The sequence below is a fragment of the Penicillium concentricum genome (assembly GCF_028827145.1).
Source record: "Penicillium concentricum strain IBT 3081 chromosome Unknown utg000002l_segment0_segment0, whole genome shotgun sequence".
In the NCBI taxonomy this organism is placed as follows: Eukaryota; Fungi; Ascomycota; class Eurotiomycetes; order Eurotiales; family Aspergillaceae; genus Penicillium; species Penicillium concentricum.
Genome location: NW_026622755.1, coordinates 7,658,788 through 7,674,318, shown reverse-complemented (window position 1 = coordinate 7,674,318; position 15,531 = coordinate 7,658,788). Strand labels below are relative to the sequence as shown.

General features: G+C 49.1%; 5 protein-coding genes across 5 annotated transcripts; 1 reads left to right on the top strand and 4 right to left on the bottom strand.

Moving 5' to 3' along the window:
- Nucleotides 1-153: 153 nt before the first annotated feature.
- N7517_006636 (putative UDP-galactose transporter) lies at nucleotides 154-1,782 on the bottom strand (the record flags this gene model as incomplete). Its single annotated transcript, XM_056724366.1, has 4 exons — nucleotides 154-453; nucleotides 549-1,529; nucleotides 1,606-1,635; nucleotides 1,714-1,782. 4 exons carry the CDS (start codon nucleotides 1,780-1,782, stop codon nucleotides 154-156), a joined length of 1,380 nt encoding a protein of 459 aa, XP_056580616.1.
- Nucleotides 1,783-3,143: 1,361 nt separating this feature from the next.
- Nucleotides 3,144-5,378, bottom strand: N7517_006635 (uncharacterized protein; the record flags this gene model as incomplete). The annotated part of the gene is made up of 1 exon (XM_056724365.1): nucleotides 3,144-5,378. The coding sequence occupies one exon, from the start codon at nucleotides 5,376-5,378 to the stop codon at nucleotides 3,144-3,146; it is 2,235 nt and encodes a 744-aa protein (XP_056580615.1).
- A 2,492-nt stretch (nucleotides 5,379-7,870) lies between these two features.
- Nucleotides 7,871-8,217, bottom strand: N7517_006634 (DNA-binding HORMA; the record flags this gene model as incomplete). Its single annotated transcript, XM_056724364.1, has 2 exons — nucleotides 7,871-8,086; nucleotides 8,149-8,217. The coding sequence occupies 2 exons, from the start codon at nucleotides 8,215-8,217 to the stop codon at nucleotides 7,871-7,873; spliced, it is 285 nt and encodes a 94-aa protein (XP_056580614.1).
- Nucleotides 8,218-8,504: 287 nt separating this feature from the next.
- Nucleotides 8,505-10,591, bottom strand: N7517_006633 (uncharacterized protein; the record flags this gene model as incomplete). Its single annotated transcript, XM_056724363.1, has 8 exons — nucleotides 8,505-9,155; nucleotides 9,217-9,317; nucleotides 9,376-9,572; nucleotides 9,659-9,824; nucleotides 10,040-10,163; nucleotides 10,221-10,413; nucleotides 10,466-10,488; nucleotides 10,550-10,591. Coding segments are annotated over 8 exons (1,497 nt in total), but the record flags the coding sequence as incomplete, so codon positions are not given.
- Nucleotides 10,592-12,050: 1,459 nt separating this feature from the next.
- N7517_006632 (F-box/WD repeat-containing protein) lies at nucleotides 12,051-15,402 on the top strand (the record flags this gene model as incomplete). Its single annotated transcript, XM_056724362.1, has 3 exons — nucleotides 12,051-12,473; nucleotides 12,535-15,219; nucleotides 15,277-15,402. The coding sequence occupies 3 exons, from the start codon at nucleotides 12,051-12,053 to the stop codon at nucleotides 15,400-15,402; spliced, it is 3,234 nt and encodes a 1,077-aa protein (XP_056580612.1).
- Between the last annotated feature and the right edge of the window lie 129 nt (nucleotides 15,403-15,531).

Below are 15,531 nucleotides of genomic sequence, written 5' to 3'. Positions count from 1 at the left end.
TCAGGAGCAGCATCAAGAATAGTACAAAGGCTCGCGGCGGGCGGCTTGACGGCAGCACTTACATCCGCATCTATCAGGTATCCAATATCATTTCCCGTAAAGAAGAATCTCATCACGTAGACCAGTAGTAATGTGCATGGCAAGTCACATCAATCATTTCTCGTCGAAATATCCGCCCGCGCTTGCATTTCGGCTAGCGCTTACTCTAGTATGGCCTGGTGCTGGTGAAGTAGGACGGGATGACGACATGCCGTCAGAGAGGAAAGGTGAGGTTGGAAGTTTGATAGAAAACTCGTTGGGAGGCGCCACGGGGGAGCCCTCGGGACCTGCGGGGTCCTTTTCGTAGGTCTCAATGCGGATGGGAGGTGGACGCAAGGCACCCATTGCAGAGTTGAATGTGGGGTTTCCATAGTAGTGGGTTGCTACCAGGACTGCAGCTGAGCCCAGGAGGAACTATAATGTTCCAGTCAGTCTTGTTCATAATGTTCATGTCGAGGGCGGGGAGCTAGAATAGAGGCTGGGAAGTATTAGAAAGGCAAGGCACGTACTGTTGCATTGACCTCAAAGTCAAATAGCCAGATGCTACCAACAATGCTCAAAATGATGTTGGCAGTTGTGGCCAAACTCCTTGCGTCCTTTTGTGCATGGCTGACATAGAATGCAGAAAAGATACCACCCAAGGCCTGGATGATGATGGTAGACCACACCGCCCAATTGTAACCCTGGAAGAAACCATCTTCAGCGATTCTTTCGCCCTCCCGGAAGACAATCCCAATGAAGAGAGCCGGGAACACGGAGTAAATAGCTAATTGCACATTGCGAACCCACAATGAGATATGGTTCGAGCTGTCCTTTAGGACTTTCTCGAAATAAATACTCGCCAGTCCAGAAGCCAAAGACGCTCCGATGGTCGCAAGGAGACCAATTGTGGGGTTCAAGTGTGGGTCGGCCGTCAGGATATCCTCTTCGATACCCTCGTATGTTGCAGACCGCTTTTGTAAACTGCTGCCAGAACCAGCACCTTGCTTGACAGCCTTCCACTCCTCCAAGGAACGAGGGAAATGATGGCTCGCATGATCATCCTGCAACATCTGCTCGGGGCTTGCATCGGGGATTTGCACCAACGCCACGCCCACCACAAGAAGCAAGAGCAGGCCCCACTTGCGGGGAGGGATGCTCCGTTTCATGAGCATCAGACCAAAGACCGCAGTGGTAAGGAACTTCAGCTGGAATGTAATCTGGAAAGACGCAGCTCGTAGGTTTGAGAGTGCAATGAACAGCAGGGAGTTGGACAAGACGTCGAGGCCGGCAGGGATAGCGAGTTTCCAGCTGTCGCCTGAGAACACGGTGCTTGTGAGGGAGAAAAAGAGGGAGGTGGCGGGCATCGAAGGTGGTGCGGTTTTGGAGACGTCATAGAGCGCCATTGTGAGGGAGATGGCCAGCTTGACGACTTCGACTAGGAAGACGGCCGTGGAGGTCAGGTAACGTTTACCACCTGCGGGGGGCATAACTCGAGAATAATGAGCTAGCTAGAATATCGTAAAAACACACATTAGCCTTCCATTCCTATCACAAGGATTTTCCATGTCGCGCAGTATGACTTACCAACACGAACGCAGTAGACTCCGCGGTCAACTAGAAATAAACAATGGCAAATCAGCGAACAGAGTCCCCAAGACCGCAAAGGCCGTGTGATGTCCAACAATCCCATACCAGAATCCATGGCGCAATATTGGCCGCAACTCGCAGCGGAGATGGCTGGCGTTGGGCGCGATCCCCCATAGCGAAGTAATAGATCGCGTGTTCCCTCTAAACAGTGGGTAATGTTTCCGCAAAAGGGGCACGCAGTGCAATCCCCAGTCCGGTGAATGTGGTAAATAGATTCAGTAGAGGAAGCAACAAGAGAAGGGTGTACGATGTAAAGCAAGCTGCAAATCCCAATTCGCGAACCAGGGGTTGTGGGTTGTTCTGGAGATCTTCGTTTTTAGGTCCCGATATGGTCTCCCGAGGGTGATCGGAGGCGATGCGGGTGGCTGGGAGGCGAAAGAGAGGATGGGCGTCGGATGGCTCCACTGTCTGAAGGATATCTCACAAAACTTGAAAAAGAAAAGAAAATCGTAAAAGGAAAGGATTTAGTGGTCAGGCAATAATCTGGGGTTATACCGACGAAAAGCGCGCGGTCAGATCGTGAGTGGATCAAGTCACAGGCCAAAGGTTCGTGTGTACCCCGTACTCCGTAGTCTGTACCTAGGTAGGGTTTTGCAGGTGTGTCCGAGTATAATATATAATATTGTGTACGGTATACCTGGCCATATCATATATCATGTTTACACTCAATTCTGGCCCCCTTAACCTTGGATGACGTCGAGCCAGGTCTCTCAGGTCCACCCACAGGGGTCCACGTCTTCTTGTCCCCATAATTATTCCTCCCACGTCATTCGATATTGGCTATTTCTCATTTGGGTTAATATATACGCATCTTAAACCAACTAGATTCCAAGTCCTACATCGCCAAGTGTAGTATAAGCGGCCAACAATTCCAAGGTTTTGCTTCTATAAAAACGGCCAACTTACTATACATATTCCCCATTAGAAGGTTGATATACCATTTCAAGTCATCTACAGTATTAGGAATTACTTCAAAGAACGCACAAATATAAGCGGTGAAACCTGAAATCCCTAGTTGCCATGCATTGATATACGATTCCGGCTAAGCTGGACCGCCATTGTGTGGTAGGAACTGTGGGGAATCGAGCAACATTGCACAAGTTCGGTTGAATTGACGATCATTGAGAATATTATGGTACAAGCGTCCGAAATAATGAAATCGTGAAAAAGACACGAGGGCCACCCAAGTAAAACATGATAGCAGGTATGGAAGCCCGCGTGTGAACGCTAATTCAAAAAGTAATAAAGAAATAGTGAGACAGAAGCAGGAGGGTCGTGTAGGAAAGGGGCAAGTGTAGTCTATGTGGTTGGATAAACAGAAGCTTGGAGCAAAGGTGCTGCAAGATGCAATCAAGTCAAGGAAATGCAGGAAAGACTGTAGAAGATCAAATCAAGTAGGAATACAGAGAAAGAGAAAGGTAAAATAGGAAAAGTAAGGGGTGGAGTGAGAGTGTTGGGTATCAAATGTCAAGCGATCAGTGCACACGAGCGACATTGGTGTGTTCCTGGTTCCAATCAAAGTCGAAAGACCAGAGAGGAAGATCGTGGCTGCGTTTTGGCTCACCGCCATCCAGCAGGATAGCCTCGCTACTATCGGTGCGACGGCGGGTGTGCTGCTTCTGGTCTTCGGGGATAGCAGGTGGGGGGCCTCTTGGGGGTGGTTTCGGGGAGGGAAGCGGCGAGAATCGATGTATTGGCAAAGTGGGGGTCAGCGGCGAAGCACCGCTGGTGGAAGGGGAGGGCAGGCTCTCGGAGTAGTCTGCACTGAAGCCAGAAGAGGAGGCGGCAGTGCGGGGTTTCCGTTCAGTATCCGAACCCGAGCTTTGGGAGAGCGATCCATCTTTGTACTGGGTAGCGCTCTTTTCTGACCGGACGTCGAATGGCGGGAAAACATTGCTGAGGCGTAAGAATGAGGTGTCGGATCCGCAGAAGGAATCGCGCGATGGGCCAGAGGCTAGTGATCTTCTGTCTGCTCCCTGGGCATTGAACAGACTGGGTGTGACCTTGCCCTTTCGAATGCGCATCGCCTCGAGGAGATCTTGCTCTTGGCGGGTCACCGCGATCACACGACTCCTCCGGTTCAACTCTTTCAACTCTGCGGGGGAGCGGAGAGGCTGCTGTGGGAATTGCGAAAGAATGTCATCCGGGATAGTGGGAACTCCACTTGAACGGCGAGTTTGCGTGGATCGTCGAGTTGTCTGAGAAGACTTCCCATTCGAGGACTCGGAAACCTTTCGTGGGCGAGCTACTGGCACTGGCTGGCTCTTTTCGGTTTGGTGGGAGCCACGGGTGCTAGTCGAGAGTGCCCGGTCAAAGCGTCTTACCGCCGTGGCGGTGGTCGCCTGGGCAGTGGAAGCCGTGTAGACCTCGGGCTCGTATTCGCCGTAGGTAGCCACACTGTCTCTTCTAGGCTTGTTCGTATTACGCTTTGACTCGGTGATTGGAGGTTGCTCCTCATCATCCTCGTCCTCTGAAGAAGAGGACAGGCAAAGCATACTGACATTTCGCAGATCCTTGTTTTTCAATGTGCTTTTGCTGCTCTTCTTGGTCAACAGGCTCTTCTCGCTCTTTGATTTTGACTCATTGGTCTTCCAAGATTCCTGGGAAGTGCTCAAGCCGCGCCCACGCTTTGGATCTGGACATGAGGCAGGACTCAAGTGGGTCTCCTTGGGTCGAGACGGGCTATGGGCATGTCTCGAGCTCTTCCGAGGTTCCTGGGGGTGTTGCTGTTCTGGCTGCATATGCTCTCGGCTGTTTGTATACATGCTTGAACGGCTTAAAAGTGATCGCCGCGCCGCATATCTATCCAGGGCCAAATCAATCTCACTCGTTCCTACTGTCCGCTCCAGTGGTTGCTCCGACCACTCGCTATTTTTGCTTTCGGCAATTGAAGGCAAATCTGAATTATCGACACCATGCTTAGGTAGATGTGGGTCATTTTTGGGGATCGAAGATCGGCGAGGAGGTGTTTCAACATATCGCCTCGTAGTAGAGTTGCTTGTGCCGCTTGTCCTGTCAATTTTGATAGAATCCGGGGCAACTGTCGAGATGGGAGAAGGGGAGTTGACCATTCGGTGGGGGGACAGGAGTGTTTGTGGTGCGGGATTCCGCGGCTTCGGGAACAAAACGGAAAGATCAATTTTTGGACGTATCTTCCGCTTTGATTCCTTCGGTGGATCCTGAGCCTGCGTATATGTCACTTGTGGCTCCCCGCTGAGTCCATGTCGTACTCTAGGCTGGAGTGCTTGGCTCTTGGCTGATTTGGATGATTCTTTCGAGCTGAAATAAGAGAAAAGGGTGGATGAGGAACCGGAATGGTGGACCTTTTTCGACGGCTTCGGAAGCGGCGGCGCAGCCTCCAACGATCGGTAGTCATGGCCTAGCAAAGGCGATGAAGCCCGCACGCGAAGGTTATGATCGGGAATCAGGTTGTTGTCGGAAGAGCTTGGGAACGGAACGAAGCCGCTGCTCTGTCTAGGAGCATTATTGGGTGGCTTGATAAAGCTCGGTCGGCAGACATCTGGAGCTTCCTGCCACCCGCCATGCTCCTTGGGAAGTGATATATCGGTTCCGAAAAATCTTTGGGCTTTCGAGGTTCGCCGATCTGCGATCCGGGACGGTTCCTGGGTGTTCATCGGTTCGTGTAGAGCCGGGGTGCGACTTGATGTTCGCAGTGGCACATGGACCGGTGTGAGTTCTCGGTGTCCCATGGTGGGAGATGTAGGGCAAGTTTCAATTGTTCATAAAATCGTATGATGCAATGGGCTCACGGGCTCACTAAATGTGTGCTGGGCGGGTCTCAAGTTCAAGTATCTCTCGCTTCCAACACTTCGATCTACTCCACAAGTCAGATGGGTTTAAGACAACAATTTAAGGGAAATTGGAGGGTCAGCTTACCTGAAAAAAGAGATCAATATTTCAAGGATCTGGGACTGGGGAAGGTCTAATCTTGGTAAAATAAAAGATCCGAGCAAAATGCGTAACACGCTGGGGTTGTGATGTTTTTTTGTATAGCCGTGTACAGGCTAATAATTCAGAAGGATTTCCTGTTCACAGGCTTAAGGGGGGGACTCCACTGAATGTCTGGAACAAAATCCTTATAGGCTGAACAGTGGTGTTTCATTTATTCCAATTTTAAATTGAAGTGGAGCACGGCTTGTCAAAAGTTGATCGACATGGAATATTAGAAATACCAGAAATATATTAAAAAATAGGTTGTGATACATATGGATCTCTTTAGTTACCAAAATTGGGGTCTCAGGGGTTATAAGGACTGGGTTATATAGATCATGTTATATAAGAATGCAAGAAGGTAGTTGCATAACACTATTCTCCGTACTTTTGAACTGGTGAGTAGGAGATTTTAACCCCTTACTGCGGCATATGCAACCTAAAACATAGTCACAACTCCCCGAGCATGAAGAACGTGGTTCTCTTTTCTCCGTTCACGCTATTGACGCCTCCCACGAATTCCTCCTTACTGTAGTTAATTGGAATTATTTCCTACTCCACTCATTTAAGTAGCCAATCCCCTCCTCCCATCCACTCGCATGGATGCTTTTTCCTGAGCTATCACCACAATGTGGAGTCAAGTCGAGGCTAGAGCCAAAAAAAAAAAAAACTATGGAGAATCCACGATAGCCCAGCGATAGTCCAGCGATTGCACTTCACCCGCGGTCGCATCTCAGCGCCCAGATCGACAAATCGATCGTTTACCCAATGCACTGGAGCGAAATTGAGAGCTCGTCAAGACTACAGCACGTAGGTAAAGTCCCCGAACCTGGGGCCGGTTTTCTCCGTGACAAATATCAGCCAGTGTTATTCTCCTTGAACCCCGGTTCGACTAAAAATACTCGCGTTTCCCCGGTAGCCATCGGACATCCACGAATAAACCCCCACAGGAACTGGTATCGATCGACTTGCATGTGGGCTCTCGCACACGCACCAAGCCCCCACAGGAACTGGTAATGATCGACTGAATGTTGCCTCGCTCTCGTACATGCATGTATCGCACGGGAACTGGTAACGATCGACTTGCATGTGGACTCTATTAAACGCAAAACTTCTTCGCATGTGCGCGGGAAGTGAGATATGAATCTGATCGTTTGCGGCTGACGGCTTGATAGCGCTTAGGTGTGGATACTGTAAGTCGCGAAGCTGTGCACCGGGGCCTCTATTTCAAGAGTGTCAAAGAATGTCAAAGAGCGTGTTAATATATGTTAATATCTAGAAATTAAAAAGGTAGGCACTAACACTATAAACAGACTTTATATCCTTGCCTCGTCTTTAGAGATCAGATCCGATCGCGGAGATCCTATATCTTCGGTCTCCGTGCACTGCGTAGACCCACGAGGCGGTGATGACACTCCCGAGGGCGCAATTTCACTTCGGATCGAGATCCATGTCCATCCGATCTGACCGTCGATCGACCTCCCTGTACGTAATTAGGGGCTTTGCTTTTTCGGTTTCGAGTTGGGCACGTCAACAGTCCGTAAAGGAAATGAACAAACGCGTCGAATAGCCGTTAAGAACACAACTTGAGACCAATATATCCCGGCTACCCATGGCCAGTCAAACGGAGCACGCTATTGAATCCAGGCTAGTGGTTTGGCAGGTGGCTGGGCCAAATAGTAATGCGGATACCCCCCTGATGGTCGCCAATAGTCGACTCCAATAGCCCTGGTCTCGTTCCAGGGTTTTGGATACGCTCTATCGCCTATCTATTGTCTTCGATGTGGATCTAGGCATGAAAATCATGAAGATCATGGAAATCCTCCACAATTCACATCCCACTTTCCAAATATTGAGTATTGACATCATTTTGCGACAAAATGCACAAAGAAACCTAGTATACCTCACTAGATAGGGGGATAGGCCAAGAATAGCAAGAAGATAAACCATGGAGATTTATATGGAATGATTACTCCGTATAGAAGAACTTTTTCCATCGTAAACCTTCTTTTTGTCATGTAGTCAGCATCTTAATATGATGTGCATCAAAAAATTCAGTCTTGTGGACTGTGCTGCATTCAAAACAACCCATTATTCTAGAATAAGTGGATATCCAAAAAAATTGGGAAACACTGGTACAAAATATACTCCGTAAACTACTGCGCTCATTCCTCTATCTGAGCCTCATCTTCTTGGCCTCCCGAGTAGAAACATCATTTCCAAATCCTTCTTCATCTGATGAATCCAGCAATCACTTCGAAACGCTACTTGAGGTCTGCCCCTCAAAGAAATCCCCGTTGGCAGAAGGGTTAGCGCGCACTCGCTTCCAAACTTTAGGCTGCGAGCGAGGGTCGATAGTATTGGCCTCTTCATCGGACTCACCCGTGAATTTGCCTATGATCGGTATACCAGCACGGGACCAATGTGAGCGAGTCACTTTAATAAGGTCAGGAGGGGATATCTCGTACTTCTCTGTAATTAGCTCATGTATACCCATAGAACTTCTCGCAGATGTATGGAGTCACTTACATATTCTCGGATGAGCAACATGGGGTCCAGCATTTCGCTGTAAACGGTGTTGCAGGTTGGTATTGGCATTCTGAGACAGAATTTGGGGTACCTTATCCTAGAGTATTTCCTCCCTTGGACAAGGTTGATTCCAGAATGCCTAGTTTCCGGAGAGTGTGGATTATTGCACGAGCCTCGTCATCGCTGCAGTCTAGATGATGTTAGATGAATGATTTGAAGGATGGCAGTTATTCTTACTAAGTCCTCTAGCCGCTTGCCAATTCGTATCTGGCGGTGCCTCCCTGACAAAGATAAAGTTCATTATTTGGCGCATTCAGATAAGCTTAGTCAGTTCTTCCATCAGATTGCCATCGAAGTCATATCCGATCAAGCAGCTGTAGCAGTAATGTATATATGGGATTCGTTTGTCCTTTGCCGAATAATAGCCATAGCACAGGGTGTGCTGGTAGTCCTTGCAGTTGGCACATTGTATCTTCAATATTGATGAGAACTGATCGCACACTTGATAGGCCATTCCCATGACTTACAGACTTGCTGGGCTTGAATCTCCAAGTGTTGCACTCACACCGATAGCGACGCCGACCCTTCTGGAGGTTCTGCTGGTTGTCTTTGTTCTCCTCATCTCGCTTCCTGATGGCATCACAACGATTTTGAACATAATCTACCGTTCTTGCTATAACAGTGGGCTTCGAACCTGCATCCTGCAAACGACGAATGTATGCAGCCGGGCCAAAGTTTCTTCGAATCTCTCGATGATCCTGAGAAAGGTGGACTCCATCGCAGCCAATGGGACATACTGCATAATGTTCCTCCTGTGGCTCATTGAGGGGTATCGGGGATCTTCTCGGGCGTTCAGGAAATTTGCTTTTACGCTGGGTTTCGGAAATATCGTCTGGGTTGACTGCAATAGAGTAAGCCAATGATTGACCCACTGCGTACACCCTGGACTGATCAGCATCCACGTCTTCTTGGCTGAAGAAGATCCTATCGTCCACATGTACCTCCATCTACTAAAAGTCAGATTTCGTTGAATAGTTTAGATAGGAGCGGTATTAAAGCCAGACTGACATATCGCCGTGTTTCTCTTGACTCTTTCCTCGTGGCTATACCCTGATGCCTAGCGGGCGTGTATGAAAGTTTTTCTAGCTCTTTCTCAGTGATTCTTACGTCTGTATCAAATGATTTAGTCATAATGTAAACAAAGTGAAGCAGGATGAATATAATTACCATCAGTGTCACTGGAAGTGCTTCCATCCTTGGAGACATATATCTCCTCAACTATTTCAAGCGGCATTTGAGCGGGTGTGGGAATCCCGACCTCACCAGAACGGAGTACTGCGTCGAAATTTGCCTCTTCCACCAAAGGGAAGTGAGCCTCTCCACCGGGTGAGGTAGAAAGAAGAGGATTCACTCTCAAGCCGACACTTCTGAGTGTTAGTTTTGCGTCTTGATCAAAGAAAGAAAAAGGAAAACGTAAAGACAAACGAAGAAACAAGATAAAGAAACATACGTGTGAAAGCCGCTATCGACGCTTCTGTAAAAGCGCCCCATCCTCTTCCAGTACGAAGTCCGCGGACATTCAATGGTGCCGTCTAGGGAACCAGTAAGCCCAAGTATATCGTAAGATCCAGGACATTCCGGTTTGTAGAAGACGTGTATTCCCAAGCTACGCTCGTCTGTTCAATGCGTGAGTGGCAACACCAAGAATGAGCAACAATAGAGTGTATATACCAGGCAATGCCGGGCTTTCAGCACACATTGTGATCAACCGTCGGACCCTAGGAGGGCCTTCCCTCCGAAAATCATATTTCGCATGCTCGCTCGATCGTCATGGGGGCGGACAAAATCATTCTTGGGCCGTTGGTTAGGCGATCTGCAGTGCCGCGCTCACCGCAATTGTCGAAGGTGAAGGTGTAAGATTCCAAAACGTTGTTTGGCGAGCTTTTATCTGTAATGACAGTAAGCTGAACGGCATGTAGGACGCCTCTTAGTAGAGCATCGAAGATGGCATTTTCCTAGAAGATATGGATATTAGCACTGATCAATAAACATAAATATATCCAGGGGCTCACTATAAGGTCGAGAAGTCCATCGGCTTCGTCGCTCATGTGTCTTTCAACCACGCATATAGGAACATATTCTGCTCGGTTACGTGCGAAATTGCCATTGCCCTTCCCTTTTACAAAATGGGAGTAGCTATATCGCTCGTGGAAGCGGCTTGTCCGTAGCACCCGCTCGCCAAAGGTATCCCTGGGCAATAATCCACTGGATTCTATATGTCAGAACGTGAATAGTAGACATTTAAGCCATGACTAACCGCGTATATAACAGCGATGCGATCTATAAAGAGCATATTAGATCGCAGCTACAAAAGCATGCACCTCGTGGGACATCGACTTACGGTCATATGTAATGTTATCTTCATTAACTCCAAGCTTTGCTCCTATTATACCGTTAGAATTGGTTGGGTCCATCTCAGGTGCTATTGGTTCAACATAGATTCAGACTACTCGCGATCACGGGAACCCGGTGGATTTTATCCGCTTGAATTTCGGGCTGGGGGTCCCAAACTCGGAGACAGCTCCTAAAGCTACAATTTTCTTGGGGCGAGACAAGCTTCTGGCAGTATGAGTATGAAAGATCGAAAGTGAATAATTGAACCTTATAATGGGAGAAGACGAGGATAGTATATTTCTATGCAGAATGTGGATAAAGGTACAATGAAAAGGGTAGAGCTGTGAGCTCTAAGAATAAAATCTCTTTGCTTCAGTCGCTAGACATTAACAAAGCAATGCCGTGTATCTTGAAACATCTGGGGGATCAGTCAGTCTATTCATAGACACCGGAAGTAACCACTATCTCGTATGGCCTTGTTGTACTATCCTTTTTGCTTTCTATATCAGCGATTTATAAACGTCACCTTGCTCTAATATATATATTGGGACAATCCTCTCTATTATTAGATTTCCAGTGAACAAGGGGCCCGGTGATACTTTAATATGTATTCCTGTACTATAAAGGTGTCAAGTATAGTGCAATATATCAAGGATATGGGCGGGAGAGTCAAAGCAAACCCTAAATCGACCTAAATAGATGCGGGGGAGACCGAGACATATTGCAGATATCGGTCCCGTGGGTATTCCACCTGGGCATCTAGGGCATTTAACTTGCATAGAGTAGTAAGGGGCAACGAGAGCAACAAGATGATTATTCTGTACCCCTGTGCCCTGTGCCCAAACCCCTAGTCGCTTATTTCTTCAACAACAACAATGAGATGCCAAGAAGCCACCCGGTGCACGCCCCCCCCACTTCACGTGATATGTGGCGATGGCAAATATAAAAAAAACCTGATAGTTTGATTTTGAATTACGATATATAGGGGCAAATATCTATTATTCATTACATATGAAGGTTGTAAATGGGTTGAGACCGAAGGGAAGTAAACCTGCTTATCTGAGGTCATATCGGTCCCACCTATATCTGGTAATGATTTCTGCCGGTCTAGAGCAGAAAGGGGGGGGGATTTCTCCAGGTTTCACACTAAGTACTTTTGGTATAAGGTAGAAAGCATTGAATATCTAATATATGTAATAGTAAGTATTAAAATAACTAGAACAAAAAAAAAAGAAAACAACGTTGGGCTCATGACATCGTCCACCTACGGGAACCGGAATAAATGTTGTTCTCCGCCCCAACTCCTTGTCAGCCGCCACTGTTTCTTTCTCCCCTTCCCTTTTGCTTCCTTTACTTCCTTGCTTCCTGTTTGTTTCCCAAAATCTTCTTATGTGCTAAATCACCCTTTGCATCGATGGTTTCGCTGGTGTACCGTGAGGGGCGTTTCAGAAAAAAAGATAATCTGGGAACACAGTTCCTTTGTCTTTTGCACATGAGCTTGCTTTACAATGACTTCAAATGCTCCCAGCTCCCTTCAAATATCTGAAGTCGACTCGACTTTGAACGATCACGACGCGTCCGTATCTGCGTCTCATGCCACCCACAGCCCCGGATCTCGATTCATTCATCCTCGAAAACGTGAAATGGACGAAAGAGAGGAGCTAGGCCAAGGGCCATCAAATGCGGCTATCGGACAGTTCACCTTCGCCCCTACTACCCGAACGACGGTGGTGACGACCACTACAACCACGACTACCTCCTTCCCACCATTAACAATCAAACCCCCGCGAGCCGTCAAGGATCTGGATGCCCGACAATACCCTCTTGCCTCAACTCCGACTCCAGCGGCCCTAAGAAATCTCAAGTTCAAGATCGGTGACAAGTCAATCATCTTCAACGAGCCCGAGGATACCACAAATGCTGCCGCCGAGGTACGATCTTCTCCTACCTTGCCGGTCTTGGTTTCAATGCTTACAGTATAATAATACATAGTACAAGGAGAATACCGAGGCGTTGAGATCGTCAAATGGCCAGATTCGCTCTGTCAATTCGTTCATCACCGAGGGCGAGAACCCCGCCCGGCGGCTGGCCACTCCGACAATAGCGAGCCAACCTTCTAGTCACCCTTCCAATACTCGCCGTCGTGCCGCCTCCCCCGTCACACTCTATGATCCTCGGCCCTCGGTTCTCCCGCGAACTCGCCCGTCGCGGGTTCCTTCCGAGCCCATTACACGCCGCACTCGTCAAAGTGGTGTGGGATCAACTCATCTTGCCGCCGGGCTTGCCACCCCAGACACCGAAACCAACCCGGGGGGACCTAGCGAAAATGTGGCCCCGAGACCGAGAATTCACAGCTCGGTGTTTCCGCGCAGGGAACCTCTGCCGTCACCCCTCTCCTCTGAAATTGGAGCTAAAGTTATACAGACATCCAATCAAAATTCCTACTTGCAGAATGCATTGTCTGGGATTCGTTCAAACCCCGGAACCCAAGAGTCTCAGGCCACCGAAGCGGATGAGAGTTCAACTGCACATGAATCGGCTTCATTTTGTGATACAACATATGGGACCCAAGAATCTGCAACGCAAGAAAGACCCGAGCTTTTGTCTCAGCTATCGGCAATAGATAATGCTATGGCGCAAGATATGTGCCTCCCGAGCCCGAGTCTTTCACCGGTCGCTGCTATGAATGCCCTCCATGGCGAATCCTCCTTTGACTCAGAAGGGCTCGATGTTGATACGGATTCAAGTCTAGATCATAATGTCTCGCATTTTTACAAGGCTCTGCGGCTGCAAGATGCAGATGAGACTCGGGCCAATGGCCATTCTCTCGCAAACTCACGGTCACCTCCCTCCCTCCTGGATATGCCCAAGGTGTTGGAGTTCTTTGATTCCGTGCCTGATGAGGTCAAAACATATCTCATGTATCAGTTTCTCCGGAGATGTCCCAAACCTACTCTACATTTCGTGGCCGATGTGGTTAATCCCACTTTAAAGTGCGACTTCCTGGCTCTTCTGCCGCTTGAGCTCAGCCTCAACATCGTCAAATACCTTGACGTTCAGACTATGTGCCGTGCTGCGCAGGTGTCTAAAAGGTGGAGACACATCACTAATTCTGATGAAAAGAGCTGGAAGAACCTCCTTGACCAGGATGGATATCATCTCTCAGATGGAGAATTAGAACGGGCTATAAGACAGGGATGGGGATGGCAGTTGTCCAGCGGCCCTGAAGACCATGAGGAAGATCTCAGCGTTGTGGTTTTGGCCAGGGCGGATATCGAGGCGTCTCCTGTCCCTTCGATGGCCGGCCCCAGCAGTAGGAGTCCTCTGGGGTCTCTGCCATCGATCCGACGAGGCAAGCGCAAAGCAAACACGCGTGCTTCAAGCAGGAAGCTTGCCAAGCGGAAGGTCTCATCCAGTGGCGGAGAAATCGCCGATCCAGACTGGAGGAGAGATGTTGCCGCGTCCGAGGCCCCATACGCCGCGGCCAACGCTGCAGCCGGGGCCGTGCCCTACGCTGAAGTGGGTCTACCATCTCTTCGTGGGCTGTTCCTCTTCAAGGTCCTCTACCGTCGCCATGTTGCCATCCACAAGGGATGGATGCAGCCGGATGTCAAGCCGCAACATATCGCTTTCCGGGCTCATGACCGCCATGTTGTTACTTGCTTGCAATTTGACGCTGACAAGGTGCTTACGGGAAGCGATGACACCAATATCAACGTGTACGACACTAAAACAGGTGCGTTACAGGCAACATTGGAGGGCCACGAAGGTGGAGTGTGGGCTCTTGAATACCATGGCAACACGCTAGTCTCCGGCTCCACTGATCGCTCAGTGCGTGTCTGGGACATTGAGCGGGCCAGGTGCACTCAAATCTTCCACGGCCACACCTCCACCGTCCGATGCTTGCAAATTGTCCTGCCTACCGAGATCGGTAGGGATGCAGATGGTCAGCCTGAGATCATGCCTAAAGAACCATTGATCATTACTGGGTCTCGTGACTCGAACCTTCGGGTGTGGAAGCTTCCCAAATCCGGTGACCCAGTCTACTATCAGAGTGGTCCTACAGTGGATGACGCTAGCTGTCCATACTTCATGCGTGTGCTCACCGGCCACCAGCACTCTGTTCGTGCAATTGCAGCCCACGGCGATACTCTTGTGAGTGGTAGCTACGATTGCACTGTGAAAGTCTGGAAGATTTCCACCGGACAGACTTTACACACTCTCCAGGGTCACTCGATGAAAGTATACAGCGTGGTGCTTGACCACAAACGCAACCGTTGTATCAGTGGAGCCATGGACCACATGGTCAAGGTGTGGTCACTAGACGATGGAGCCGTTCTATACAACCTCGAAGGCCATACCTCCCTCGTTGGTCTGCTTGCTTTGGAGCACGATTTCCTCGTCTCGGCTGCCGCTGATTCCACCCTCCGAATCTGGGACTCCGTGCATGGCCACTGCAAGAACACCTTGAGTGCACACACCGGTGCCATCACCTGCTTCCAGCATGATGGGCAGAAGGTCATCTCCGGGTCTGATCGGACGCTGAAGATGTGGGATGTGCGAAATGGCGAGTGTGTTCGAGACCTCCTCACAGACCTCAGTGGTGTGTGGCAAGTCAAGTTCAATGACCGCAGATGTGTTGCTGCAGTGCAGCGTGACAGCTTGACTTATATCGAAGTATGTGTTCTCTGATGAGGTTTTCCGATCCTTTATGCTAATATTGCTTTTACCCAGGTTCTCGACTTCGGAGCTGCACGGGACGGAGTCCCGGAAAGCAAACTCGCGAAACGTATTGTTGTTAACCGACGTGGGCAGGAGGTCCTCGACGGAATCGAAGATGATGACGACTTGTCTGATTGAGATGCCTCTTCGGCTTCAATATCTCAACATCCGAAAACCTTCCTTCTCCCTATACCACTTCCTTTCCTCTGTCTTTTATTCTCTTCTCACTATTCCCCCTTCACGATACCCATCCTTACAGCTCTCGTC